The sequence below is a fragment of the Solanum stenotomum genome, chromosome 10 (genome assembly GCF_019186545.1).
Source record: "Solanum stenotomum isolate F172 chromosome 10, ASM1918654v1, whole genome shotgun sequence".
NCBI lineage: Eukaryota > Viridiplantae > Streptophyta > Magnoliopsida > Solanales > Solanaceae > Solanum > Solanum stenotomum.
The window spans coordinates 7,612,586-7,640,400 of NC_064291.1; the positions used below are offsets into that span (position 1 = coordinate 7,612,586).

Consider the following 27,815-nt stretch of genomic DNA (forward strand, 5'->3'; position numbering starts at 1 on the left):
ACATAGTTATTTTAGTAACATGTGAATGTGTAGTTTTATGGATATATGAAGCATATACAGATTTAAAACATTTGCATTCCAGTACAGCAAAGTTACACAATTTCACTAATAAAATTTACACATTCCTTTATAACAGTTTCAAGACTCGTTATAAAAGTGAAGCCAGCCAAGTTCAGTTAGCATATCACGCTTGTTGGCTGGCACAACAGTTTCCATTTTATGTATCCAAATACAGCATAATTGTCGTCGCAGTTCAAATTGGTTGAATCTTTCTCAATCATCCTGGCCGGAACTTGTATGTGCTATTCATTTTTATCTTCAGGTTTTATGGAGTAAGCCTTAGAACCACCAACATATGTTGCCTCAACATCAGCATTAGCTTCAGTTGCAAAGTCTTCCCATGAATTCGTTGACAAAACCACAAAATCTGCATATTTTCCCGGAGACAATGAACCAACATATTTATCAAGAAAACATGCATGAGCAGCTGAAATGGTGTACCTGCCAGAGAAATATAAGCTAGGATTAGGTAAAAACAACATACCCAATGTAAACCCACAAGTAGGATATGGGGAGAATAAAGTGTACACAGACGTTACCCCCTACCTTGGGAGGTAGAGATAGGTAACAGAATTTCAAGAGGCATGTTTTTGAAAAAAAGTACAACTCAAGGACATAATGAACCTCATGATGGATCCAAGTTCTTTCAGTTACACCGACTTTGTTCACCAGATAAAGATTGAAAAAGGAAATATCGGAAGACATGGTTAATTTTGGTGGGAAAGAGTAAATAAATTGCAACTATTCTGTTTCTTTTTTTGGTTAATGATTCGTGTCGGGGCCAGCTTGCACGCACCTCAACTATTTCACCAGGTACTAGCTACCTCCCACTAACATTAGGTGCCGGGTAACTCTGCCCACTAAGGTTTATGATGATGGGAAGAAATTATCTAGTGTTTTTTTTTAATCTCTATTGGATTTGAATTTCAGTAGTAGTTTAGGTTTGAACCCACTTCATTAACGATTAAGACACACCCTTGGTTACAAAAAGTGAATTGCACTTTGATTTCGAAGTAACAATTTAACACATACTCGGTCCAGCACGTGTCATTGGCTCAACTGACTACTGTAGCCTCTATGAAGATTTATATCTTATCACTGTGTACCTTTTATGAAATGAAACCTTAGCTGTAACTAATTGTTACCACTAGTCATTGCAAACGTCAAATTAATTTCAAAGGACCAGAGAGCTGAACTATAGTAGCAGATTAGTTAGTTCACTATGATATTGATTTTCTCCCTGTTGATCAGTTAAAGTGGCTTCTCACTAGTCCTGCTCAAATGAGTTCCAGGCTCAGAGAAAAAACATGATAGATTTGCTACATAAAGTATTATCTTAATGAGCAGATAAGAGTTGGAACAGAATAACACCACTACTTACGCTTTTAGCGCATCTTCAAGACACAAGCACTCTGATGGAATCCAAGCCTTTTCCCAAGCAGGAGGTATTCTCTTCATCGATGTCCTTATGCTTTTCAATGGATTAATGTCTGCTACCTGAAAGGGGACAGCAACAAAATACACGACATAACAGTAACTAACAAGAAATTGAGTACTGAATTACTGAAAGAAACATAAACAGATGAAATCCAGAAATTACATACTGGCCAATCTGAGCCGAATGCCAATTGTGCATTGTTTGTCAGGAGTGACTTGAACAGATAAGATCCTCTTTCTGCCCTTTCAGAACCAAGTTTTTTAGTTGCAGAATCAGCATCATCTAATAAGTGATCTGGCTGTTCATTTGGATTTTGTTATAATATATTATCAACACATCTCAACAGGAAAGAATGAGAAAGAACAACCATCTAAAAAATAACCTGCACTGAAGCAATTACAGATTGTTCACCAAAACGAGCTACTGTTCCTGGAGCCAAATGTTGAGCATGCTCAATCTGTGAAGTAGTAAGTTGCAACATTAAGAGATTACTTGAAATTCTACTCCTCGAAGAAACAACAGACCTCACAAGTAGAGTTTTATTTGATTGATGAATCTCTACTCTTTAGAGCAATTAGATATACCCTATATCGTCGGTCTCTAATTTGTTTCTCAGACGGCAAAGAAGCATACATATCCAATATCAAGTCATTAGCTCTGTCACCTATAGCATGGATGCTGACCTGAAATGTAAATATCAGCCCCAATTTTGCAACTTCGAAAGAGTTGAAATGGCAGATAAAGATAAAATGAGCTAAAGACCTGAAGGCCAAATTTATCTGAAGAAAGAGTCATGTTGTATAGACCATCCAGATCCACCACTTGTAACCCATTATTGTTTGGATCATCAGCATATGGCTACAAGACACATGAAAAATATCAGAACACTAAATACAACGAAGTCTGACTGCAGCACAATGGGCCCTGTTACTTTGATACGCTCATGCAGAATGAAAATGGAACAGATATTCAGAAAAGTACTCGTCAAACAAGCAGGTCACCTATGTCCAACAAGGCATCGAGAAGACAGAACTCACAAAAGAGAATTGAGAGAAGTTTTTGGTTCGAAGAGGCTCTTCAAAATCAGAAAGCATCTTATTCTTACCTCATGAAATAATGCACTGTTAGATCCTACAGATCCATCAGCAAAAGCCTTGACACCGCCCAAATAAATCCATTGGCTCAGCACGCGGCCTGACTTGCTCATAAGATCCTGGATACCAGTACAAGATTTAAAAGATCAAGCTTAGTAAGAATCCATTTAATGAGAAATGCAACATAATCCACTAACTTTAATATCAGCAAGAATAAGAATGACCATAGAATATTAATAAGGTCCAACACTATTCATGAGCTAGCTTTTGGGATTTGGTTAGGACCAAGATCCATTCTTAACAGTACGAGGAAGAAAGTTCTAGCGGTGGAAGAACAAGTGGAGGGGAAACTGGGTAGGGGTGCTAGGTGGCATGCCATGTGGCATCCACCTCATCAAAATGTCACTGCCACATAGGATTGGATTCCACCTGGGAAAGCCCTAACAAAGAAGGGGTATATTTGAATCATTTAAGTAACGGTGGGGGTATTTTTGGACTGATAATATAATGGAGGGTAAATTAATCCTTTTCGCATAGTAGAGGGGAAAATTTGACCCTTTTCACTTTTACATATTCTGAAGGGCAGCGTATGAGTTAATGTTGACTGGTTTGTCAAAAAATCAGATCTTCATATGAAGGAAAAACTCTAAAAGTAAAGCTTTGTTAATCATGACATACCACTAACCGCGACCATGTCTCCATTGGAAAGAATAAGCAAACTCTGGTCGTCATATTTCCTGATAAATCTGCCCATTTATATACATCTGCAATTATAAGCGAAGTGTTACTAAGCTAATGACTACATAAATGTTCCACCCGTAGCTAGAAGAATAACTAAATGAGCATGCCAGATAGAGAGGCAGTTGAGGCAGATCTTCAGTGTTAAGCATTCGACCACCCAGCCCCGAACTGTTTCTTTGGGGCTTCTCATTCTCATCCCACGGCCCCTTTCAGACTCCCCTTCCCCTCCAATAAGTAGATGCAGTTTCTAATTATTTTTTGAGGAATCCTAACTTTCAATTTCCACCAAAAGAGTGAGAAAGCAAGAAAACCAGGGGGAGGGAGGGATATATTGGAATAGATGTCATTGCAGTTTTACCTTAGACCTTAATTAATCTGCATATTAGCAGAAATGTTTTATTTCCTTTATTTCTCTGTAAATGTGATAAAATTTCCACTAACTGGTTTAGTTCCCACACTTCTTTCATCATCTTAATAACATCTTGCCAAGAAACTAAGCAATACACTCATGGCATACACAGTTATATTTTACTGGAAAAATTTCCTTTGGTCAGGTTTCAATGATGAGGCCTGCGGATGCTTAACATCAACTTAGTCCCCCATTACCTCGACCCTGCTGTGTTATGGAGCAATCCCTCAAAAACCTGGTCCATTGCGATACCTCGGGTAGTGAAAGAGAATTAAGAGAAACTTTAGTTGTTGAGCTTTGTTGTTTTACATGTTCAATAGACAAACTTCTATATCCTAGTTGAAAAGCTAGAAACCAGATCCAATTTGCTTATTTCATCTCTGATGATCGAGTAATTTATCTTTGGAATGTTTAAAGTTCCGTATATAAGTATAAAGAGGCATTGACCTTTCTAGTAAAAATAACCATACCATAGTATTCCTAAAAAGGAGAGTAAATTGATTTTATTCCATCTTATATCGTGTAGGAACTGAAACCTGAAAAGTCCTCCCACGAGTGCTCAGGTGAAGCCCCTGGAAAATATCTGCCAAAATCCACAACTGTTGTCACACCCCTCTTTAATGCATGATTGCTAGCTCTCTTAAGAGCTTCCCTCCTTTCGTAAACAGTGGCTTCTGGGATGTGGGAAAGGACAAGCTTCATAGCAGAATCAATCAACAGACCAGTAGGTTCTGCAGTAAAAGACCCAAATAAAGTAAGGATCTTCTCTAAACTTGTTTGAACAGGTCAAATTTTAGCAAACTTCATTGAAATTGGAGCAGTTGATCTGGGTACTTTATTTTTATTTTTAAGGCTTTCAATCTCTGAATTTTAGGAGAAACCTGCAAGACTAGAGATGGAAGAGCTCAACAGGTTGCTTGGATTACTGTACCAACAAAACAATATCATTTATGGATAAAGAATATGAGAAACGGGAAAACAGAGGAATGAATCATCACATTTAAGTTTTTCTATGTCATAATTCTAAAAGGAGAGACAGGGAATCCCCTTACTCTTCAATAAGGGTTCTTAATACACCGAGCTAAATATCTTAATTCACTTTAACAGAGCCATTGGAGCCACCCTAACAGTACAGAATTTGAGAAGGATAATGTACATCAGATGGTGCTTTATGTCAAGAAAGTGAGAGAGGATGTCAATCATTAATTGATTCGGTGCTCCATTACATACTGGCTATACTATATCTCGTGGAAAATGTTTGAAGTTGAGTTGCGGCTACCAAAACTATGAGAAGAAGAGCATGGAAAGTAGCTCTTTTCTACTCATGTGGACCAATAGGACGAGGATAGGTGAGGAAAACAAGAGCTCTTGAAGGAGTTGAAAATACCTTTTGTACACATTAGTTGAATATTTTCTCTTCTGTAAAGTGCAAATATGACATTCCAATCACTATTGATGACTGAATGCTCTTTATATAAATTCATGCTTTGGGGTGGGATACTTTACTTCTCTAAATATCTTAAAGTGCGTTCCCGTCAGTTCAATAAACTATTATCTTTATTAAAAATGATTCCAAACTCAAAAATCCTTTCAAACTATTTGACATGGTTAACCAGAATAAGAAAATGAATCATTTCAGTGATTTGTAAACATAGAAAACACAGAAAGGCAACACCTACAAATTCCAGTTGCAAGTAATGGTCCAAATTCAGTAGAAAATTTTAATTTATTTTAAAGAATCAAGTCATCAACAGAAATGAGCCTCCAAAGTTCTCCTAAATATAAGCATTTATTTATAGCAATGGACTTGGGGGTCGTTTGGTGTGAGGGATAAAAATAAATAGTGATGGGATAAGAAAATAGTGATGGGATAAAAATTTTGTATCTTGTTTGGTTGCCATGTTTGGGATAACTTATCCCACCATTTATATCATACTATAGTGATGGGATAAGTTATCCCATATGCATGGTGGGATAAGTTATCCCAGGATAGCTAACCCCAGGATAGCTAATCCTAGGATAACTTGTTCCCAACCAAACGACCCCTTAAGATTTAGGTATAATTCAAAAAATAAATGTGACCCTTATTGATTAACACTTATAGGTGGAACCTTTAGGTGAACTGAAAATAATCTAGGTTCAAGTGAGATCATATTTCCATTGACCTACCTAATGGTCGTTAGTAAGTGGCTATTTAACAAGATCTGCATAGCTGAACAAAGAAACAGAGTGATATATGAAGATGAGAAGTGAATTACCCCCATCATTATTTCTAACAATAGCTCCACCCTTTGGATTCTCATTGTTACATGAAATTCCAGCAAGCGTTAGAGCCACTGTATTAGCTAAGCCCATATGACCATCCATCCTTGTTAACCAGACCTGCATGTGAAATACCAAATCTTAAACAAGACATTGATGTACATTCTAAAGCAAAAGACTGTAATTTCATGAAAATGACTTACTGGATTATGAGGAGTAATACTGTCAATCCACGATGCCATTGGTAAATCACCTCCCCAAATATCATTGTTCCAACCGCCACCCAGTAACCAAGAACCTTGTTTCACATCTATTAAAATTTCCAAAAAAAGACGTGACAAATTGATACTGATTAGTGTCAATTCAAGACAGCCAATACTATATATTATCCATTCATTTTCTTTAGACAAAATCCTCAATGGACTTCCAGGATTGAGCCTCTTCTTCTAAGTGCATACTTTTCTTTGTTAGCATATGTGCCACTTGGTCAATTTATCTGTCACTGATGACAATAAAAGGAGCAAACCCAAAGGTGTTGTAGTTAACTATTTTCAATAAGTACAAAGGTTTGCTATTCTCAAAAAATCTAGAGAGGGAGGAGATCATTTCAAAGAAAGAATAACAAATATGTTAATTCCAAAAAAAAAAAAAAGATAGAGATAGCTAATTTGAATCTGATAGGTGAAAAACAATCTTTAGCATTAACAAAATTTATAGCTAGCTGAAAAGGGTATATCATGTGACATCTACTCCTTATATCTTTTTCTTTCTCAAAAAAAATGTGGCATCTACTCCTTATACATAACCTTTATCCAAAGTGACGAAAAATTCAAAACTAAATTGAGCATGTAAAAGAATGAACCAATTTATGTTTCGGATGCAAATATGTAACTTTCAGTTTCTTTCTAATTTAGTAACTACGTTTGTTATACATATTTCCAGTGTCCTGTTCTCAATCACTAGCATATACATCTATATAGCATTTTGCCAGCTATATCTATTATTTGAAGTCCCCCTCTTCAGAACAGAGTCCAGAAGCAATCAGACACATGCTTTAGCTCCTTTGATACCTGAACTTAAGCACCATCTGAGCAAAGTGAAGTGCCAACCTCAGCTACACCAAGCTTCAGGTCTTAAATGCTCGTCAATTGAGCTTTCAACAACACTGTTTTTGAGTAAACTACAGTTTATATTCCATTTCCTCAATAATTATTTATAGCAAGCTGAAATCATGTGACATTTACTCCTTATACATAACCTTCAGTTTATGAAATCAGCTCCTTTAAAACTTGTAATAAATGGGAAAGTAATTGAAAATGTTTGCTGCCAAGGAGGAATGTACAATCTTTTATCTAGTGAAAAGAAAGGGGTTGGTCTTGGTATAAGCCAAGGTAAAGTGGAACATGTCAAAGTGACAAACATTATAGTTTTATGAGCAGCTGGACAACCACAAACTTACTTGCAACTGCTTTTCTAATTTTGTCCACAAAAAGATCTTTTGTATTTACTCCACGAAGCTCCACTCGTGCCATCTGCCAATGTTAATAACAGGTTAAGAGAAATACAATATTATGCTTTAATTTGTAGAGGAACTACTATAACAAACTAATAGCAGTTGACCGGTAGAGTGCTTCAGAAGCTATTCGTACAAGCATATGATGTCTAAGAGCGATAGAGTTCAAAACAACAGCCTTTTGATGAAGTGGTTATGGAGGTATAATGGAGAGGGGCAAGCCTTACGGAAGGATATCATCAGATCCAAGTATGGTGAGTACAATCCTTGGTGCAGTAATGTTAGTGTTGATGCCTATGGGGTGGGGGTCTGGAGAACTATCAGAAACTTATGGCAAAAACTTGAAGCTAATACGTACATTGAAGTGGGAGATGGCAGGAGAACTAAGTTTTGGACAGATGCGTGGAACAAACAGATTCCTCTGAAAGAATCCAGATCTGTTCTTACTATGTAGTAATCCAGATGCAAATATCAATGAATGTTGGACAGCACAAGGGTGGGATCTGATCTTCAAAAGGTTTTTGAATGACTGGGAAGTGGAGAGAGTGGCCAAATGGCTAGAGCTATTAGAAAAATTCTCTGGCATCACCAATGCTCCTAATTCTTTGAGATGGACACATAGTAAAGATGAGGTTTTCACGGTTAGCAGGGCACACAAAATGGAAAGTCCCCAGCAACGCAACTCTAAGCAGAGTTTGTGGAGAAAGGTATGGAGAACCTTAGCACCAACTAAATAAAATGCTTTACATGGTTGGTTGCTAGAAGGCAATGTTATCAAAGGCGAACAGCGCAAAAAAGCTCTAAGGTCCGTGGGGGCTTAAGTGCAAAGCGCAAATAAAGTGTGGGCTTTAATGAAAAAAGGCGCAAAGGGAGAAAAAATACAAACATATATGTTAAGTCCAAGACTAATAATTATAAACATGAATGACAAATATATGACCAAATAAATTGAATTTTTTTTATGATAAAGTGAAATATCAATTGTTTAGTGTCACTTCTTCAGAAGAGGCTCATTGGCAAGGAAAAGTTTGCCTTAGAACCTTGAGGATGACACTGAAGTGCACATAAAGCGAGGAGAAGCGCACAACACGTTTTGAGCCTCGCTTCAGGGCTTAAGCGCGCTTAAAGCGTGCCTTTAACTACACTGCTAGAAGGGCTTGCATGTGTCTGACACATGAAATGCTAAGGAGAAAAGGAAAGATTATAGTATCTTGGTATTCACTATGCGGGAACGCAGTGGAGACCAACCAGTATCTATTCTTGCATTGCAACTTTACAACACAAATTTGGGTCATCTTCCTTAGTCTCATAAAGACAAACTGGACCATGCACGAGCATACTACAGACTTGTTGAGTTGTTGGATAAGAAGAGGGGGGGCAAGAGACAAAAGGCATGGTGGAGGATAATTCCACATTGCATTTGGTGGACAGTATGGAAAGAAAGAAATAGTAGAAACTTTGAAGATAGGTCCAATTCCATTCAGAAGGTTAGATGGGATTGTATTGTATCCTTTTATTTTTGGTGTAAAGAGGAAGGTCTAGAGGAAACAGAACAGATTGTAGAATTATTAGGATCCTTGTAAGTATTTTTTTTTCCTTCCTCTTCTTTTGTTCCCCTCTGTTTGCAGGTCACCAGCATATCCTTAATCCTGAAGAATACAACACTACCATTTAAAAAAAAAGAGTTCAAAGGCTAAAAATCTGAGAGCTTGATCCTTTGTAATAACTCTTCTCTTGATCAACATCGGAAAGCATAGACATAGCATTTTAAACATGATTCCATCTTGCCTTTTTTTTTTTTGAGAAAAGGGTAACTTTGTATTCATAGAAAAAATTCATCATCCAAGAAATGATGATTTGGAAACTTACATCCCATAGTGTGATGGGCCCACCCCATACAGTTTATCAGATTACAAGTTTCCTAAGAACTCTGCTACTTCTCCCCCCCCCCCCACCAAATCTTGTTTACACCAAAAAAATAGAAGACTAATACAGTTTGTTTTAATCCTCTGAAAAGTAATTTTCTGTCCTTCAAAGCACCTAGTGTTTCTTTCCTTCCATATGGACCACCAGATACATGATGGGATGAGCTTCCACCATTCTTCCTTCTTACCTCTGCTTCCAACTCCTAGCCAACTGTTCAGAAGCTCCAATGTAGTCTTTGGCATCACCCAACTAACCCCCAAAATGCATAAAAACCTATTCCACAAACTGGTAGCTATTTGGCAGTGTATGAATAGATGGTTGTTCACTTCAGCTTCCTGTTCACACATAAAGCACCTTGAGCAGATTTGCATGCCTCTTTTCTGTAGGACCTCATGAGTGAGACATGCCTTCTTGATTAGTAGCCAAACAAACATGAAACTTTCAAGGGACATTTCACCTTCCAAAGCAGTTTCCAGGGCCATCTTTCAGTTCGTGAGACATTATGGTTCATCTTCCAGTGGCATGATTTCACTGTATAGACCCCTTTGTTGTGTATCTTCCATACTAGCTTATCAGAACTATCAGAAGTACCTGGGAAATTATTAAGGACCCCTAATAACATAGCAACCTCCTCGATTTCCCAATCATTAAATGCTCTCCTAAACAGCAGATTCTAGCCATCTTGACTCCATACTTGTGCCAGTGTCATTGTTTTGTAGACTCAATGTATATAGGTGAGGGAATAGGTTTCTCAAACTGTCCTCCCCTATCCATAATTCATTCCAGAACTGTGTCTTCATTCCATCCCCAACACTGATGCATATGTTGTTTCTAAAATGTGGCCATATTCTTCTAATGGTCTTCCAGACACTGCATCCAAATGTGCCCATAACCTCTTCAGTTGTCCATTGGTTAAGTAAACCATACTTTCCTGCTATAAATCTCCTCCATAAGGCTCTATCTTCAGTACAGAATCTCCATAGCCATTTTTGGAGCAAACAACTGTTCTGAAGACTTAGGTTTTTAAGTCCTAAGCCACCTTGGTTTCTGCTGAGTGTGAGAGTATCCCATTTTACCAAGTTGTAGCCTCTCTTTTCCTTGTTGCCTTGCCAAATAAAGTATCTCCTTAGCCTATTTATTTTCTTCTCAATGTTCTTGGGAATTGGAAATAGGCTCATCATATAAGTAGGCAATCCATCCAGTACTGACTTGATGAGGGTTACCCTGCCACCTAGTGACAAATACTGGCTTTTCCATCTGACTAGTTTCTTCTCACATCTCTCCAACACCACATTCCACACTTCCAGCTCTTTGTTCTTGGCACCCAAAGGTAGTCCCAGATACTTCGTTGGTAATGCATCTACTTGGCAACCCAATGTCTTAGCTAGCTCAAGAAGATTGTCAACTTGGATGATAGGGAAGAGATGACTCTTCAACCAGTTGACATGGAGGCCTGAAATGCCCTCAAAAATAGTGAGTATAGCCCTTATGTGTCTTATTTGTGTCTCCTCTGCCTCACAGAATATGAGAGCATCATCAGCATAGAACAAATGTGTGATCTCCAACTCCTCCCCTCTCCCATCAAATGCACTAAATCCTCTCAACCACCCATTAGTTTTTGCCTTCCTGAACATATGATTCAACCCCTCCATGGCTATTAAGAATAGGAAAGGGGACATAGGGTCTCCCTGTCTAAGACCTCTCTCAAACTGGAAAAATCCTTCAGTGATTCCAGTTATGAGGAGGGAAAACTTCACCGTTGAGATGCAGTATTTGATCCATCCGATCCACTTGTTACCGAATCCCATGCCTTTAAGATTTTTTAAGAAGAAATTCCAATTGACATGGTCATAGGCTTTCTCAATGTCTAGCTTGCATAGAATCCCTGGTTTCTTCTGTTTTACCCTGGAGTCTACCAATTCGTTAGCCAACAGTGCTGCATCCATTATTTGCCTACCTCTCAGAAAAGCCATTTGGTGTTTATCAACCAATTTCCCCATCACTGTCTTCATTCTCTCATTCAGCAACTTGGAGATGATTTTATAGACTCCTCCTATCAGACTAATAGGTCTGAAGTTTTTTAGCTCAACTGCACCAGGTTTCTTAGGGATTAGAGCTATGAATGTAGCATTAAAAGACTTCTCAAACACACTCTTTTGATGGAAATTTTGTTTACTCAGCATCAAGTCTTCTTTCAAAATATCCCAGCATTTCTTGAAGAATTCCATAGTAAAGCCATCAGGGCCAGGAGCTTTGTCCCCATCACACTGGTTGATGATCAGTAGCAACTCCTCTTCTGTAAATGGTCTTTGTAACCATTCATTTTCTTCTGTAGAGACTGTTGGACAGCCTACCAAATCAAAAGAGGGTATCCAGGATTCAGATTCTGAGTAAAGTCTGGCATAGAAGTCTATCATGGCTCCTTTAATTTCTACATGATCCTGTGTCTCTTCCCCCCTTACCACCAGTCTGTTAATTGTGTTGTATCTCCTGTGGGCAGTTGCTAGCCTTTGAAAGAACCTAGTGTTCTTATCCCCTTGTTTCAACCACAATACTCTTGATTTTTGTCTCCATTTGTCTTCTTCTTGTTTGGCCAATACTTCCAGTTCTACAAGGATTGTTACTCTTATCATCATTTCCTCCTCTTGAAGCATTCTATCATTTTGGATTCTGTCTAATTCAGCTAATTCTTCAAGTAAGCAGTTCTTTCTGTGAGCTAGTTCAGAAAAATTCTTCTTGCTCCATTCTTTTAGCTTCTGTTTAAGCATCTTTAGTTAAGCTTGTAATCGGGGCTTCCTTCTACCACAAAGCTGTTCCACCACCCCTGCACCATATTATTGAAGCCATCAACCTTGAGCCTCCAATTTTCAAATTTGAAATATGGTTGTCTATATTCCCAGTTACCACTGTCCAACATGATAGGATTGTGATCAGACCCTGCTCTGGGGAGAATACTTTGCTTAATGCTTTTGAATTTCTCCTCCCACTCCATAGAGTATAGGAACCTATCTAGTCTAGCTGCACTTTGGTGGTTACTTCCTCTGAACCAGGTGAATTTTCCTCCATCTTGCCTTGTTTGAAGGTTGTGAAAGTAAAGATATAAAAGATATTTAAAGGTTCCACTGTCCCCATTCATAAACTAAAATTAGTGTAAAACACAGAGAGAATGGAGCAATCTTCAATATTGTATTAATCCAAAAGGAGAGCTATTTGTAGGTGTACAAATAATCTAAGGAAAACAAAATCAGAAATCCCTAAATATCTCTATCTATGATTGTGATGTGATTTTGCTATGTATTCTATATAAAATGTGTCTATGTACATTCTATAACACTCCCCCTCAAGTTGGAGCATAGATATATCATGCCCAACGTGTTACAAAGATATTCCACCCGAGTTCCATATAAAGCCTTCATGAACATATCACCCAATTGCTCTTATGTCTTCATATATCCAGTAGAAAAATGTTCTCTTGAATTTCCTCATGAACAAAGTGACAGTCAACCTCAATGTGTTTCGTTTGTTCATGGTACACTGGATTTGAGGCAATGTGTAGAGCAGCCTGATTATCACACCAAAGTTTTGTCGGAGACAAAGGGATCAAACCAATCTCAACTAAAAGGTGATGAATCTATAGTATTTCACATGCAGATTGAGCCATAACTCTATACTCAGATTCTGCACTAGATTGAGATACAACAGTTTGTTTCTTACTCTTCCAAGATACCAGATTTCCACCAAAGAAAACGCAATAGCCAGTAGTAGATCTTCTATCAATTCTTGATCCAGCCCAATCAGCATTTGCAAAACACTCAATACGAGTATGTTTGTGGTCGCTATACAGAGCGCCAAGGCCAGGAGCTCCTTTCAAGTAGCACAAGATCTATTCCAAAGCTGCCCAATGATAATATCAGCCCAATCAAATGAACTAACTCAAAAGCTGATGCAACTCGATTATTAATCCTTGAACCTAACGAGATACGATGGTGTTTTACAAATCAACATGACTCATAGTCCAAGGAAGAAATATTCTGAAATTTAGGACAAAGCTTCTTCAACAAAGGTAGAGAAGGATGTCCCAATCGACAATGTGCTTCAAATGGAGATACAACATTGGAGCAGGCAATAGACCGAGTCACCGAGACTCCCATTCATCAATGATGTAGAGATCATCATATACATGTCCTTTTCCAATTATATGATTCGTTGTAAGATCACGAAACATACAATGATCAGGAAAGAACGAGATATAATAATTAAGGTCTCAGGTAAGTATACTGACAGATATCAAATTGAAAGCCAATTTTGGTAGACTTAACACAGATGACAAGGTAATAGAGGAGGTTGGTTTAACAGTTCCAGATCAAACATTGTTACAAGTTGATCCGTTGGTGTTTTGTGTGGTCGAAAGCTTGAAAGGACATTAGGATTACCTGTCATGTGATTTGTGTCACCTGAATCAATGACACATTTATTTGAAGCGGTAACAAGACATACTTTATTGGACTTAGCAACTGAAGTGGATTTTTGATATTGAGAGAATTTAGCAAACTCCTCGACCGAAACCAAAACCTTTTGTCAGATGATGAACTAGAAGAACCAAGAATTTCAGACCTTTGAGTTACTAGATTATGATCAGTCATTGTTCCAATTAAATACTCATTGTATCAAAAATAAATTGAGAGGTGAAACCAGCAAAATTCCACGAAGTAGAAATATCCCAACAAATTTCCAGATGCTCAAGAATTAATAGAGCTCGGTTGATCCAATCAGACTAATTCTTCACTTAGAGTAAACAATCAATCAAGCAAGAGATTCACAGAGGAAACTTCGACCAAAATTTTAGCAGAAATCTGACACCAAAATAAGCAAATACAATGTCAATCGATTTTACCAAAGGAAAACAAAGTTTAAGGAACCTGAAATGCTCGGAAATCAACCCAACTGAGGTCTGTTGAACAAGAGACCACAAAACCTGACCGGAAATGAGACGATGTTGTAAATAAAAATCTGATCTGATTCAGACGTTACACACGCCCCCACGTGCCTTGTATGCAGAAGCTGCCGAAAATAGTTTGCCAGAGCATGAGCCTCTTACTCTTCCCTGCCAGCCACCAGATTCTGGGTTCTTACAGATCGGGTGAGGTGGTCCTCCCTAGGTTGGCTGTGAGATTGGAATATCAAGTTCCAAGTACCCTTCCAGTACCAGACGTGAGCAACCAAGTCACTTATGGACAATTTTCTAAGCTGACCGACACTAGTATTTGAAAAGAAAAGAAGGAACAAAACAAAACCTCGGCTATTCTAACAAAATACAAAGAGAATGGAGCAATCTTCAATATTGTATTAATCCAAAAGGAGAGCTATTTGTAGGTGTATAGATAATCTATCAAAGGAAAACAAAATAAAAAAATCCCTAAATATCTCTATCTATGATTGTGCTATATATTCTATATGAAAATGTGTCCATGTACATTCTATAACAATTAGAAAGTGCCATGCTTCTCTCTTCTTTCTTTTTTTGGGTATAAAGAGGAATGAGCGGAAGGGATCCAGAGTTGGTGAAGTTCATGCATTATTCCTTGGTGCTGATTTTTAAGAACATTGTAAATTGTTTTGTGTTTCAATTCGGATTAGTCAGAGTTAATTATATTGATTATTTCATGCAATTAGGTAGTCAGAATATTGCCTTTCCTGTGTTGGTTCTTGTACATTCTCTAATTAAACCCAGTGGTTTGAGTGAATACTTACTTTTGGAGGATCTGACACACAACCGATAATATTTTTTTGAAGTCCGAGCAACATAGGTCAAATAACATTTGTACGCCTTTTTTCTATGCATGGTTGTTCTACGTCATTGGCCTCTTTATCAGTTGGATATTAAGAATGTTTTTCTCCACAGTGACCGTAAGGATGAAGTTTATAAGGAACAACCACCTCATTTGGTTGCTCGGGGGGGAGGGGGGGGGGATCTAATAGCCTTATATGTTGATTGCATTGATCACTCTATGGGCTAAAACAATCTCCTCGTGCCTAGTTTGGCATGTTCAACATAATAATTCAGGAGTTTGACATGACTCATAGTGAAGTTAATCACTTTGTGTCTTATCGGCATTCTACTCCAAATTTGTGTAGTTATTTGGTAGTTTATATTTCATGGTATCATTATCACCGGCAATAATAGGATAGTATGACTCATTTAGTCCACATATCAGGCATATTTCATAACAAAAATATACCTTGTACATTCTTAAGGAGACAATAATGACAGGATGTCGACCCATTAACACTCCTATGGATCTGAATGCTAAACTCAATCCAGGACAGGGGAAACCTCTTTGTGATCCTGGAAGATAAAGGTGATTGGTTGGCAAGTTCAATAATCGAACAATAATTAAAATTGATATTTCTTTTTATGTGAGTGTGATAAGTCAAGTTTTGGATTCTCCCTGCAATACTCATTAGGATGCAGTTGTCTGCATTCTGCGATAAATAAAATCAAACAAGTCAAAGGACTACTCCTATAGATTTGAATGCTAAACTCATGCTAGGATAGGGGAAACCACTTTGTGATCCTGGAAGATAAAGGTGATTGGTTGGCAAGTTGAATAATCGAACAATAATTAAACTTGATATTTCTTTTTATGTGAGTGTCGTAAGTCAAGTTTTGGATTCTCCCTGCAATAGTCATTAGGATGCAGTTGTCTGCATTCTGCGGTATATAAAATCAAACAAGTCAAAGGACTACTCTTTGAGGAATGAGGCCATGAGCAGATCATTGTATATAAAGATGCTGATCAGGCATGATCACCTTTTGATAGATGTTCTATGCCTGGAATCTAGATATTGTGTTTTAGTAAGAGGTAATTTGATGTCTTGAAAGAGTAAGAACAAAATGTGGCTGCTCGATCTTAGTGCAGAAGCAGAATATCGGTTAATGGTCATAGCAACTTGTGAGCTAGTTTAGATCAAACAGCTGCTCAAAGAATTCATATTTGGAGAAATCAGCCAGATGAAACTTGTATGAGATAATCAAGCGGCCCTTCATAATGCGTCAATCCAGTATTTCATGAGAGGACTAAGCAAATTGAGATTGACTGTCATTTTATCAAAATTAAAATACTCTCAAGAGACTGTTACAAAATTTGTGAAGTCAAATGATCAACTTGTAGATATTTTCACCAAGTTCCTCATTGGTACTCGTATTAGACTATTAGTTGCATTGGTAACAAGCTTGGTACATATGACTTATATGCACCAACTTGAGGGGGCGCTAGAATATTAGGGGTTGTTTGGTACAAAGATTAATAACGCAGGGATTAGTTATGCAGGGTTTATTTTTTATCAAATGTTTGGTGCATTGCTTCCCACCTCATCATGTGTTTGGATTAAAACTCTACAAAAAAAACTTCTTTTCAATTATACCCTTGAATTATTAGGAGATTTTCTTTTTTATGTAATTAGGTCAAGGTAGATAATTATTGGACAATATTATTTTTATGGCTTTATAACTAGCTAAGAGAAGAACAATTTTGTTGTCAAATTTGCTATTTTCTCACTGGAATTATTTGAGGGTAAATAATTTTCATCTTAATAAATTGATCACTCACAAAACGTCAATTTTCAATTTACAAAAAATAGACCATCTACTTTTAAAACCGAAAAAACGATAAACAATAGTAACATTAAATAAACCATCTACATTTACACATAAAAATTGCAAGTTGCAATTTTAATATGAATGCAATTTTATAAATTGTTCAAAATACAAATAATTAGAAAATCACATATATATATCAACAAATAATACATTCAATTAAGATTACAAATGTCATGTGGTGATATATTTGCCTTTTCAATTAGTAAATGTTAAACAACTTATATTTCAAATATTATATCGATTTGTATTTGATTTATTTAGTAACAAACAACTCTCTAAATAATAAAATTTGTTAGCTAATTTATTTAAATAAATTTACTAATACAAATATAAAACATAAAATCAAGAAAATAAATAAAATGACTAAAAGGATTTGAGGGGTACTTTTGTCTTTACATAGTTAATCCCATGGTATTAAATCCTATGTATTACTAATACCACCAAATGGGAGATATTAGTTATATATCACATAATACCATGTAGGATGTATAACTATTCCATGGATTAGTTATACATAAGCCCAAAATTCCTACCAAACATAGTACTAAATAATATCATACATAATGCATAGGCTATTTTTCCTAATACTTCCAACTAAACGACCCCTAAATGTATATAATGTCCCACTTGGAAAGGATTGTCATGTATTGTGTAGAATATAACTATAGATAAGGTTCAATCTTAATAACATTTCCCAAGTATAGATACTTCTCACAGGATCATTCATCCAGCATCATGTCCTTACACATCTCAACTAAATAGGATAGTAAAGATGTTTTCATTATCATTCCAAAGAAAATTCATTCTCAACTGGTCAATCTTTACCTCTACCGTGACAGGGATAGGAAACAAAGACATGATAAATGGAAAGTGAATCTAATATGCTGTTAATCAAAACCACTCTTCCTACTGAGGATAGATATTCCTTTTTCCAGTTTGATAGTTCTTTTTCACTTTTTAATGACATTGTATGATAGCTCAGATGATTTATGCCCTGCACCCAGTAGCACACCCAAGCATGAAGTGTGTAAATCACCAACTCTGCAGCTTAACTTTGTCCAGGACCTAGAAAAATGATTAAGCTTGACAAGAAATACAGATATGAGATGGTAGGACTGATGCAAACCTCTAGTCCCCCAGGGATGAAGTGCAAATGGGAATCAATGAATCCAGGGACCACAATCTTTCCATCTAGATTTAGTTCCTTGGTCCAAGTTCTTGCCAATTCCTGCAATTACATGTAACCTGAACATAAGCTCTAAATAGAAAAAGTATGCTTCACCTACTACTTGAATCTTCATATAGTGTTTCTTTAGCATTTGAGAAAAGATGAAGGGATAAATGAATTAGAAATCAAATGCGCACCCAAGTCCTGAAAGACCTTCAGATCCTAATTGTACACACAAATCCTGAAAAATAGGACAAACACTAGCATGGATATATATTATTGGGTCTCATTAGTGTGATCTCATTAAGGCATCCGCATATATCCAGAGGAAAGTTCATGAAACTCAGTCGATTGAAAAAGAGAATAGACATTATCAAATCGTAAACGCCTAGCTTCAAAACCAAAAGTGATAAATGGAACTATATGCAAGCTGCAATCTGATGAACTTCAAAGATTGCTTAGGGCTTGAATTAGATGCAAACCTGCATTTGCTCCAAGGACACTAGACAAGGGTGTGGCTTAGTGGTCAATGAAGTGGGTTGAGAATCATGGAACCTTCCATCAGAAACAAAAACACTAGGTGATTTATTCCCATATGTCCTCCTAGCTGGTAACGTGTTGTTGGTGGGAGGTATCCCGTGGAATTAGTCGAGGTGTGTGCTAGCTAGCCCAAACACCACCATTATCAAAAAAAATACCTAAATAGTAGCACTTATTTGTTGCAATGTTTACCAATACAAACCTTCTTACTCATCCTAAACAGCCACGCTATTACACCTAACATATAATATACCTTTGTATTAATGAATTTTAAGCACTTGCTAACAACTAAAGGCAATCTGTTTTATTATTAAGGAGAAAAAAGAGGTCTACTGCTATTTATCTGAAACTAATACTCTACTACAACAACATACCCAGTGTAATCCCACAAGTGAAGGTCTGGGGAGGGTAGGATGTATCTAAAACTATTACCGTGTCCATCACAAAATGCTCCTCCTACTTTCCCTGCTGAAATGTCCAAAAATGTGTATGTTGACCATAAAGACAAAGCTGTTATACTTTTTAACACACAAAATATTCTAAGGACTCGCTTTTAATGTTATCACTCCCCAGTACAACTTTATCTTTTATTCTGTTCTTCAATACTATAGATGTCAATTATCACAATGGAATATTTAATTTTGTAGGATATGGATTTGTCAAATTTGGGCTTAATAGGTAATTCGTTTAAATTAGTGTGTTCAAGATAGTCAAGTCATCTAAACCAAGACCAGTTGTGCCAACTGGAAAATTGGTCTATCCTAAGGATCAATATCAGTTGTTTATGCAATTCCTGAACAAAATTGAAGAATCCTCACACTCAGCAAACACTACAGGTATCTGTACTGTTTACAATATAAAACACCATTCATCAGTGGATAGTGGACAAAGGAGCCACAAACCACATAGTGTCAAACCTGACTATGTTGGATGCCGACTCAGTGTAAAAATCTAACAATCTAAGAGAGTGCTTCTCCCTAATGGAGACACTCTCTGGTCACACACACAGGAGCTAGTACTCTAACTAAGGGGCATACTATTACTAATGTCTTTCACTTACCTCAGTTCAAGTTTAACTTACTGTTTGTGGCAAAATTAACCAGTGAATTACATTGTTCTGCTTCTTTCTTTCCTGACTTCTTTGTGTTTCGGGAGCTTTACACTGGGAAGGTAAAGATGATTGGTAGATGGATTATACACTTTGACAAACAACTCTGCTATTGATGGAAAAGACATAATGTCCTTGGTTGTTAAGCATTCAGATTTTGTGGATAGTCTTAAATCTCATGTAGAATAGATATACGGCATAAAAGATTTGGACATGTGATAGCATCCATGTCAGCCTACTTGTACTAAAGTTGATGGGCTTCAAACAAAATCAAGAATATGTTTATCACGAAAGCGGTGTCCAAATTCAAGCCCAAAAGAAAGAAGATTGGGCCACACGAAGCCCAATAAAAGAGTCCAAAAAGTTGAACGCTTAAAAGTCAAAAGTTCCTATTTTAAAAGTTTCCTAGTTTAAAGTTCTCCTAGTTTAAAAAGTTTCCTAGTTTAAAGTTTTCCTAGTTTAAAAAGTTTCCTAGTTTAAAGTTTTCCTGTTTTCCTAGTTTAAAGTTTCCTACTTTAAAGTTTTCCTAGTTTAAAGTTTCCATAAAAGTAGGATTTAAATCCTATTCTATTTGGNATGGAGACACTCTCTGGTCACACACACAGGAGCTAGTACTCTAACTAAGGGGCATACTATTACTAATGTCTTTCACTTACCTCAGTTCAAGTTTAACTTACTGTTTGTGGCAAAATTAACCAGTGAATTACATTGTTCTGCTTCTTTCTTTCCTGACTTCTTTGTGTTTCGGGAGCTTTACACTGGGAAGGTAAAGATGATTGGTAGATGGACTATACACTTTGACAAACAACTCTGCTATTGATGGAAAAGACATAATGTCCTTGGTTGTTAAACATTCAGATTTTGTGGATAGTCTTAAATCTCATGTAGAATAGATATATGGCATAAAAGATTTGGACATGTGATAGTATCCATGTCAGCCTACTTGTACTAAAGTTGACGGGCTTCAAACAAAATCAAGAATATGTTTATCACGAAAGAGGTGTCCAAATTCAAGCCCAAAAGAAAGAAGATTGGGCCACACGAAGCCCAATACAAGAGTCCAAAAAGTTGAACGCTTAAAAGTCAAAAGTTCCTATTTTAAAAGTTTCCTAGTTTAAAGTTTTACTAGTTTAAAAAGTTTCCTAGTTTAAAGTTTTCCTGTTTTCCTGTTTTCCTAGTTTAAAGTTTCCTAGTTTAAAAGTTACCTAGTTTAAAGTTTTCCTAGTTTAAAGTTTCCATATAAGTAGGATTTAAATCCTATTCTCTTTGGGATAGGTTTTCCCTATATATAGGGGTTGATTTTATTATTTTGAGATAGACATGATTAATATTATTTGAGAGGTTTCTCTTCTTTACACCTTTGTGTATGGTGACTATAGATTTATCTTACAACCTTATAAGAACGATTCTTTAAGAGGTAAGATTAATTCTTAATTTGATATCTTTGGTTTCTATTCGTAAATTAAAGAAGGTGATTAGTCTTATACTAATTGTTGTCTCTAATTTCTTCGTAATAGGGGTCTAGATCACTTTTGATGTAAGTTCTTGAATTGACTCTATTAGTATCATAATTAGTCTTAATCTGCTAATTTTGAATACTAAGATCAATTAGGGTACTTAGCACTTTATTTTGAAATTGGGGATTTTATTCTTCAATTTCACATATCTTTCAATTTCTGTCTTTAATCTTTATAATTTCGCTTCCGCATTATTTTCTTGTTTATTCTGGTAACTCGATTCTTATCAACATGTGTCTCTGTTAGAATAGGAATAGGTATATACAATCCTACTTAGGATAGTAATAGGAATAGGAACAGTAATAGGAATAGTAAATGGTATCCTACTTGGTAAAGGATTGTATTGTAGTGTCTATAAATAGAGTCTCTGTGTATATTCTTCTCTAAACTTCTCACATGGTATCAGAGCCTCTACGATCTAGGTAGAGAATCAAAGAGCTTCTGCTGCCGGCGGGTGGGTATTACCCATATATGCCGCCCGTCTGGCAAATGACTATGTTAACAAAAGTAGGGCCAATGATATATGCATGAACCCCATATTCAGGGGAATAAAACTCAATTATATAGGTCACTGTGCATCAACTTTTAACTTTCTAGGGTTGTTTTGTGTCAACCCCATATCCATCAGTGTTCGTGCACCGTGCCATCTTTCAATGACTATTTTCTTATATCTAATTTGTGTAGTACCGTGCCATCCTTCCGGTGACTATTTTCTTATATTTAATTTGTGTAGCACCGTGCCATCCTTCCGATGACTACTTTCTTATATTTAATTTGTGTAGCACCGTGCCATCCTTCTGGTGACTACTTTCTCATATCTTATTTGTGTAGCACCATGTCATCTTTCTAGTGACTACTTTCTTATATTCAATTTGTGTAACACCATGCCATCTTTTCAGTGACTACTTTCTTATTTGAGTAGGGTCATGCCATCATTCCGACCATACCAATATAATTTCTCTTTTTCAGTAGGATCGTAACGTCAATTCAACCCTATCTATGCAATTTCTATTTTCCAATTGGGTCGTGTCGTCATTCCGACCCTACCCATATAATTTTATTTCTCATTGTGACCACTTTTAGCTAGTGGCGGAGCCAAAAATTTTATCAAGGGTGTCCAAGAATAATGGTGTGTGGCTATCAAAATAAAATAAGAAAATATTGTGCTATTTGGGGTTCAAACTTGGAACTCCTTCATTCAAATGGACACTCATTACCACTGCGCCAAAGGCATAACTTTTGTCAAGGGTGTCCAACTTTAAATATATATCCTTTAAATGTAGAATTTGACATATATATATAATGTAATTTTCCGACAAACTGGACACCCTGCGGTGGCTATAGCTACTCCCCTGCTTACAACCATCAAATCTAGTAATCTGTCACATGAGCATGTTTTGGCCAATTTTACGGTGACTTTCTTGTTTAAGTTCTACTAATCCCTTGATTTCGAGACGATCCATATATTTTATATCAAATTTCAAGCACTTTCTGTTTCAGATTTATTTTTGCAAAAAAAAATAGGTGATACGGAGCAACCACCTGGTTTTGTTGCACAGGAGGAGTCTGGTAGCCTTGTATGGCGATTGTGTAAGTCACTCTATGGTCTAAAACAGTCTTCTCAAGCTTGGCTTGGGAAGTTCAAAACTATAATTCGGGAATTTATCACTATGTTTTTTATCGACATTATGCATCAAATCAGTATTTCATGAGAAGACCAAGCACATTGAGATTGACTGACATTATGCATCAAATCCTATATTTCATAAGAAGACTAAGCACATTGAGATTGATTGTCAATTTTGTGAAGTCAAGTGATCAACATGCAGATATCTCACCAAGCCCCTCATCGTTCCTCGTATTAATTACATTTTTACATTTGTAACAAGCTAGGTACATTTGACTTGCATGCACTAGCTTGAAGGGGAATGTTAGAATAGGAATAGATATATACAATCCTACTCAGAATAGGAATAGGAATAGGAACAATCATAGGAATAGGAATAGGAAATAGCTAAGTTGTGCGGACTCTTCACTTTCGTTGCCACACCCGTGTCAGATTCTCCAAAAATACACTACTTTTGGAGATTCCGACACGCACCCGCTGACATTTTTGAAGAGGCCGAGCAACATAAGTAAATAGTATCCTACTTGGTAAAGGATTGTATTGTAGTGTCTATAAATAGGGTCTTTGTGTATTAATGTAGATACACAATTCAATAATATTCTTCTCCAATATTTCTCACAACCTCTACTGTTCTTAAGAAGATCTCAGTTGTAAAGGCTGAAGATATTAATGAAATTGTGAATTGCCAAATTTGTCCATGTGCAAAACTAGCTAGACTCTCTTTTCCTGTTAGCAATATGCTCTTCCACATTTGATTTAATTCATATGGATCTTTGGGGTCCCTATAAAGAAGCTACTTTTGATGAAATAAGTTTTTCTTAACAATTGTTGATGATTATTCTAGAATGACTTGGACTTTCTTACTAAAAGTGAAGTCTGATGTGTGTGTAATTCTTAAACAGTTCCTCACCTATGTAAATACTCAGTTTAATAGAAAAGTCAAGATAGTCCGGATTGACAATGGAACTGAGTTTGTCAATTCTGTTTGTACAAACCTGTTCACATCCTTAGGAATCATACACCAAACAACATGTGTCTATACTCGTCAGCAAAATGGTGTTGCTGAGAAGAAGCATAGACACATCCTGGAAATAACAAGAGCAATCAGGTTCCAGGCTGTTATTCCCTTGCAATTTTGGGATTGTTGTGTTCAAGCTGCAACTTATATTATTAATAGGTTGCCTAGCTATGTTACTAACAACAAAACTCCTTTTGAAAAATTTCATGGTAGGAAACCTTCTATAAATGATCTTAGAGTGATTTATGCTAAGGTTATATAAGAAACTGATAAGATGAAATCAAGAACCAAACCTACTATTTTCATGGGCTACGCTGATGTACAGAAAGGTTATATTCTATGTGATATGACTAACAACATGTTTTTTGTCAACAAGATGTGATATTCAAAGGAGTATTTCCATTCAGACTAAAGAAACAAGATGCTACTTCAACTATCTTTCAACCTACAGATGTGACTCTTTCTAATCTAGAAGACCATGGAGAACTCAAACCACTTCAATTCCTCAACAGCTGATTCAGGATACTTAGGCAGGTGGACTTCATCCTGCAGTAGACTTTGAGTCTGCGGGGCATGGTGAAAATCTTGAACAACCAGCAGGAGGACATGAACCTTGGTCCAACCTATGTTGCTCGGACTCTTCAAAAATGCCAACGGGTGCGTGTCGGATTCGCCAAAAGTAGTGTATTTTTGAAGAATCCGAGACGGCAGCGGCATCAAAAGTGAAGTCCAACCAAGGGAAAATGCTTAAGATCAAAGGAGATCAGCTAGGGATAGAAGACCACCCTTATGAATGAAAGAGTTTGGATCCTTAAATGTTCAGGAGGGTTCTTATGCTTTGGCCAACTACATCTCCTATGAAGGACTGTTTACATCATATCAAGCCTATTTAACAAATATGTCCAACATTTCGTCTGAACCAAGGAACTTTACTGAAGTTTTTGTTGATCCTAGATGGATGGAAGCGATACAAGCAAAAATATTTGCACTTGAAAGCAACAATACATGGAAAGTGTTCCTCTTCCCAAAGGCAAGAAGCCAATTGGTTGTAAGTGGATTTACAAAGTAAAGTACAAATCCATAGGGGAAGTTGAAAGACTGAAAGCCAGACTAGTGGCTAAAGGATATAGCCAACAAGAAGGCATAGACTACCAAGAAACTTTTTCTCTTGTGGTTAAGATGAAGACTGTTCTTACTATTGCTGCTCAAAAACAGTGGCAAATACATCAAATGGATGTATTTAATGCTTTCCTTCAAGGTGATATTCATGATGAGATATATATAGATCTTCCACAGGGATTTCACAGCCAGGGGGAGAAGATAGTATGTAGACTCACCAAATCCCTGCATGGATAAAAATAAGCACCAAGACAGTGGAACACAAAGCTATATGAGGCCTTACGGAGAGTTCAGTTCAAACAAAGTGAGTTAGATCACTCCTTGTTCTTCAAGAAAACAGAAACTAGAATAGTAATTGTACTCATTTATGTTGATGACATGCTGACATGCTATTAATTGGAGACAATCTAAAGAGTATAGAAGAAACAAAGGCAGAGTTGAAAAAGGCATTCAAGATGAAGGATCTGGGAGCGTTAAAGTACTTCCTAGGAATTGAGTTTGCTAGATCCTAACTTGGTATACTATGCATCAAAGGGAATACTCCCTAGAGCTTATAGCTGAAACAGGACTCAGTGGTGCGAAACCTGCAATCACACCTATTGATACAAATACTAAGCTCACAACAAAACAGTATGATGATCATGTCAATATCACACAAGCAAAAGCAGTGCATGATCCTCTAGCTGATCAAAGTACATACCAGAGGCTAATAGGAAAGTTATTATACCTCACTATGACAAGGCCTCACATAGCCTTTGGAATACAAACACTGCGCCAATTTCTACAACAGCCTAAACAGTCTCACATGGAAGATGCATTAAGGAGTGTGAGATACATCAAAAACCAACCTGGTCAAGGTATTCTCTTATCCAACAACCACAACACAAATATTACAGCCTATTGTGATGTTGATTTGGCTTCATGTCCAGTGTCCACACACCAGAAAGTCTGTTTCAGGATACTTTGTGAAATTGGGAGACTCATTGGTATCTTGGATATCCAAGAAAGAACCAACAGTATCTAGAAGCTCTGCAGAATCTGAATATAGGAGCATGGGTACAACTGTCACTGAATTAGTTTGGTTGATGGGACTGATGAAGGAACTGGAAGTGGAGATCAACCAACCTGTTCAAATATTCATAGATAGCAAAGCTGCAATGCAAATTGTTGCCAACCCAGTGTATCATGAAAGAACCAAACACATTGAGATTGATTGCCACTTCATTAGAGAAAAGATCAATCAAGGAATGGTGACCTACGTTGCTCGGACTCGGATGCGGATGTCTGATATGGGTGAGGATCTAGAGGTCGGATCCTTCATGATCTAATTTTTAAGAATCGGAGATATGGATCCATATATGGACACGGATGCGGGGATTCACCTAAAAATAATTACAATATCTAAAAGTAGAGTTATAAAACCTAAATTATGAGATATTATGGGGAGAACTTTAGGAGAATCTTGGACTGAGATTAAAGGAAAAGGAGTGACATAGAAATTTCTATAAGTATTCCATTTTCTTCAATTTCACCTTAGCTTTTGTATTGATTACATAAATCACTAAAACTGTCCGGACTTTCCCCATCGATTTTGGTCAAAGTACCCAAAATAGGTTGACCAAATCGGACACGGATCCCACACCCACACCCCATGTCATGTCGACATGGGTGCAACACCAAAAGTGAAGAGTCCGAGCAACTTAGATGGTGACAACCAAGTACGTTCCAAGAAGGGATCAACCTGATAACTTGTTAACCACAGGACTCACTAGAGTACAGCACCACTATCTTAGCTCTAAACTTGGACTCCAAAACATTTTCACTTCACCTAGCTTGAGGGGGATGTTGAAGAGGTCAAGGAACACACAAGAGAAATGAATACACTTCTCTAAGATTCTAATCTCTCGCTATCTGATTCTTCTTCCTCCTATTCAATTTCTTTATTTCTTACTTTACAACATACTTTCTTTTTTAGTCTGTTTCAAAAAAGAATGACTCAACTTTTCTTAACAACTGCACAAGATTAAACCACATTTTGGTATATTTTACGTATTTGACCAAGATTCAAAATTTCTCTACTTTCTTAAAATCCGCGTATAACTTACTCAAACACAAATTCTTAGACTTTACAAAAAGGGTTTCTCCAGAAAGCCTTGGTCAAGCAAAACTAGAAATAAAAAAAAGAACCTTTATAGAAGAGTAATTCCCAACTCGAAGAATTCTGCCATTGCGAATAGCCATAGAATCAGCAAAAGGGAGAGCTTCATCACTGGTATAAATGGTCCCATTTGTCACCAGCAAATCTGCAACTTCACTTAAAAATGATGAACTTCTCCAGTTCAGCAAGTCTGCAAATTAATAAAAGGATCCATTTTGAATGGTTGAAAATTGAACAAAGAAAAAGGTGATAGAAGCATTAATAAGTAAGTACGTACATGTCAAGTAATTTCCATTGTTGTTGAGAAGAGGAATTGAAGCTACGGAAAGAAGGAGGACAAAAGAAGCAGATACGATAACCCACAATGCATTCATCTCAAGAACAAAGAATGTTTTGCTGGCTGTCTATGCCTTAGCTTATTTTTTTCATTGATAAAAGAGATACGTCTAAAACACTC

The 27,815-nt window shown here is 36.8% G+C and overlaps 1 protein-coding gene across 2 annotated transcripts; it reads right to left on the reverse strand.

The window, feature by feature from the left end:
* LOC125878187 (protein LONG AFTER FAR-RED 3) lies at window positions 1–27,815 on the reverse strand. 2 transcript variants are annotated; one of them, XM_049559381.1, is made up of 15 exons: window positions 27,636–27,815; window positions 27,388–27,548; window positions 18,230–18,331; window positions 7,464–7,536; window positions 6,208–6,314; window positions 6,001–6,124; window positions 4,279–4,473; window positions 3,271–3,356; window positions 2,604–2,711; window positions 2,261–2,356; window positions 2,083–2,181; window positions 1,881–1,955; window positions 1,665–1,796; window positions 1,442–1,557; window positions 2–501 (listed from the first exon to the last, which is right to left on the reverse strand). In XM_049559381.1, exons 1-15 carry the CDS (start codon window positions 27,730–27,732, stop codon window positions 303–305), a joined length of 1,770 nt encoding a protein of 589 aa, XP_049415338.1. In that variant the 5' UTR covers window positions 27,733–27,815; the 3' UTR covers window positions 2–302. The 2 variants fall into 2 exon arrangements, with proteins under 2 accessions (XP_049415339.1, XP_049415338.1); XM_049559382.1 differs by lacking the exons at window positions 18,230–18,331; window positions 27,388–27,548; window positions 27,636–27,815 and adding an exon at window positions 14,363–14,385 and having other exon boundaries at window positions 1–501.

What these genes read in the sequence shown, in the direction of transcription:
- LOC125878187 (XM_049559381.1), bottom strand. Translation starts at nt 27,732, where the DNA reads ATGAATGCATTGTGGGTTATCGTATCTGCTTCTTTTGTCCTCCTTCTT. An exon ending in CAATGGAAATTACTTGACAT is followed by an intron (nt 27,549 to 27,635) that starts GTACGTACTTAC and finishes ATTAATTTGCAG; the next exon opens with ACTTGCTGAACTGGAGAAGT. An exon ending in TGTTAGAAATAATGATGGGG is followed by an intron (nt 4,474 to 6,000) that starts GTAATTCACTTC and finishes CTTTTACTGCAG; the next exon opens with AACCTACTGGTCTGTTGATT.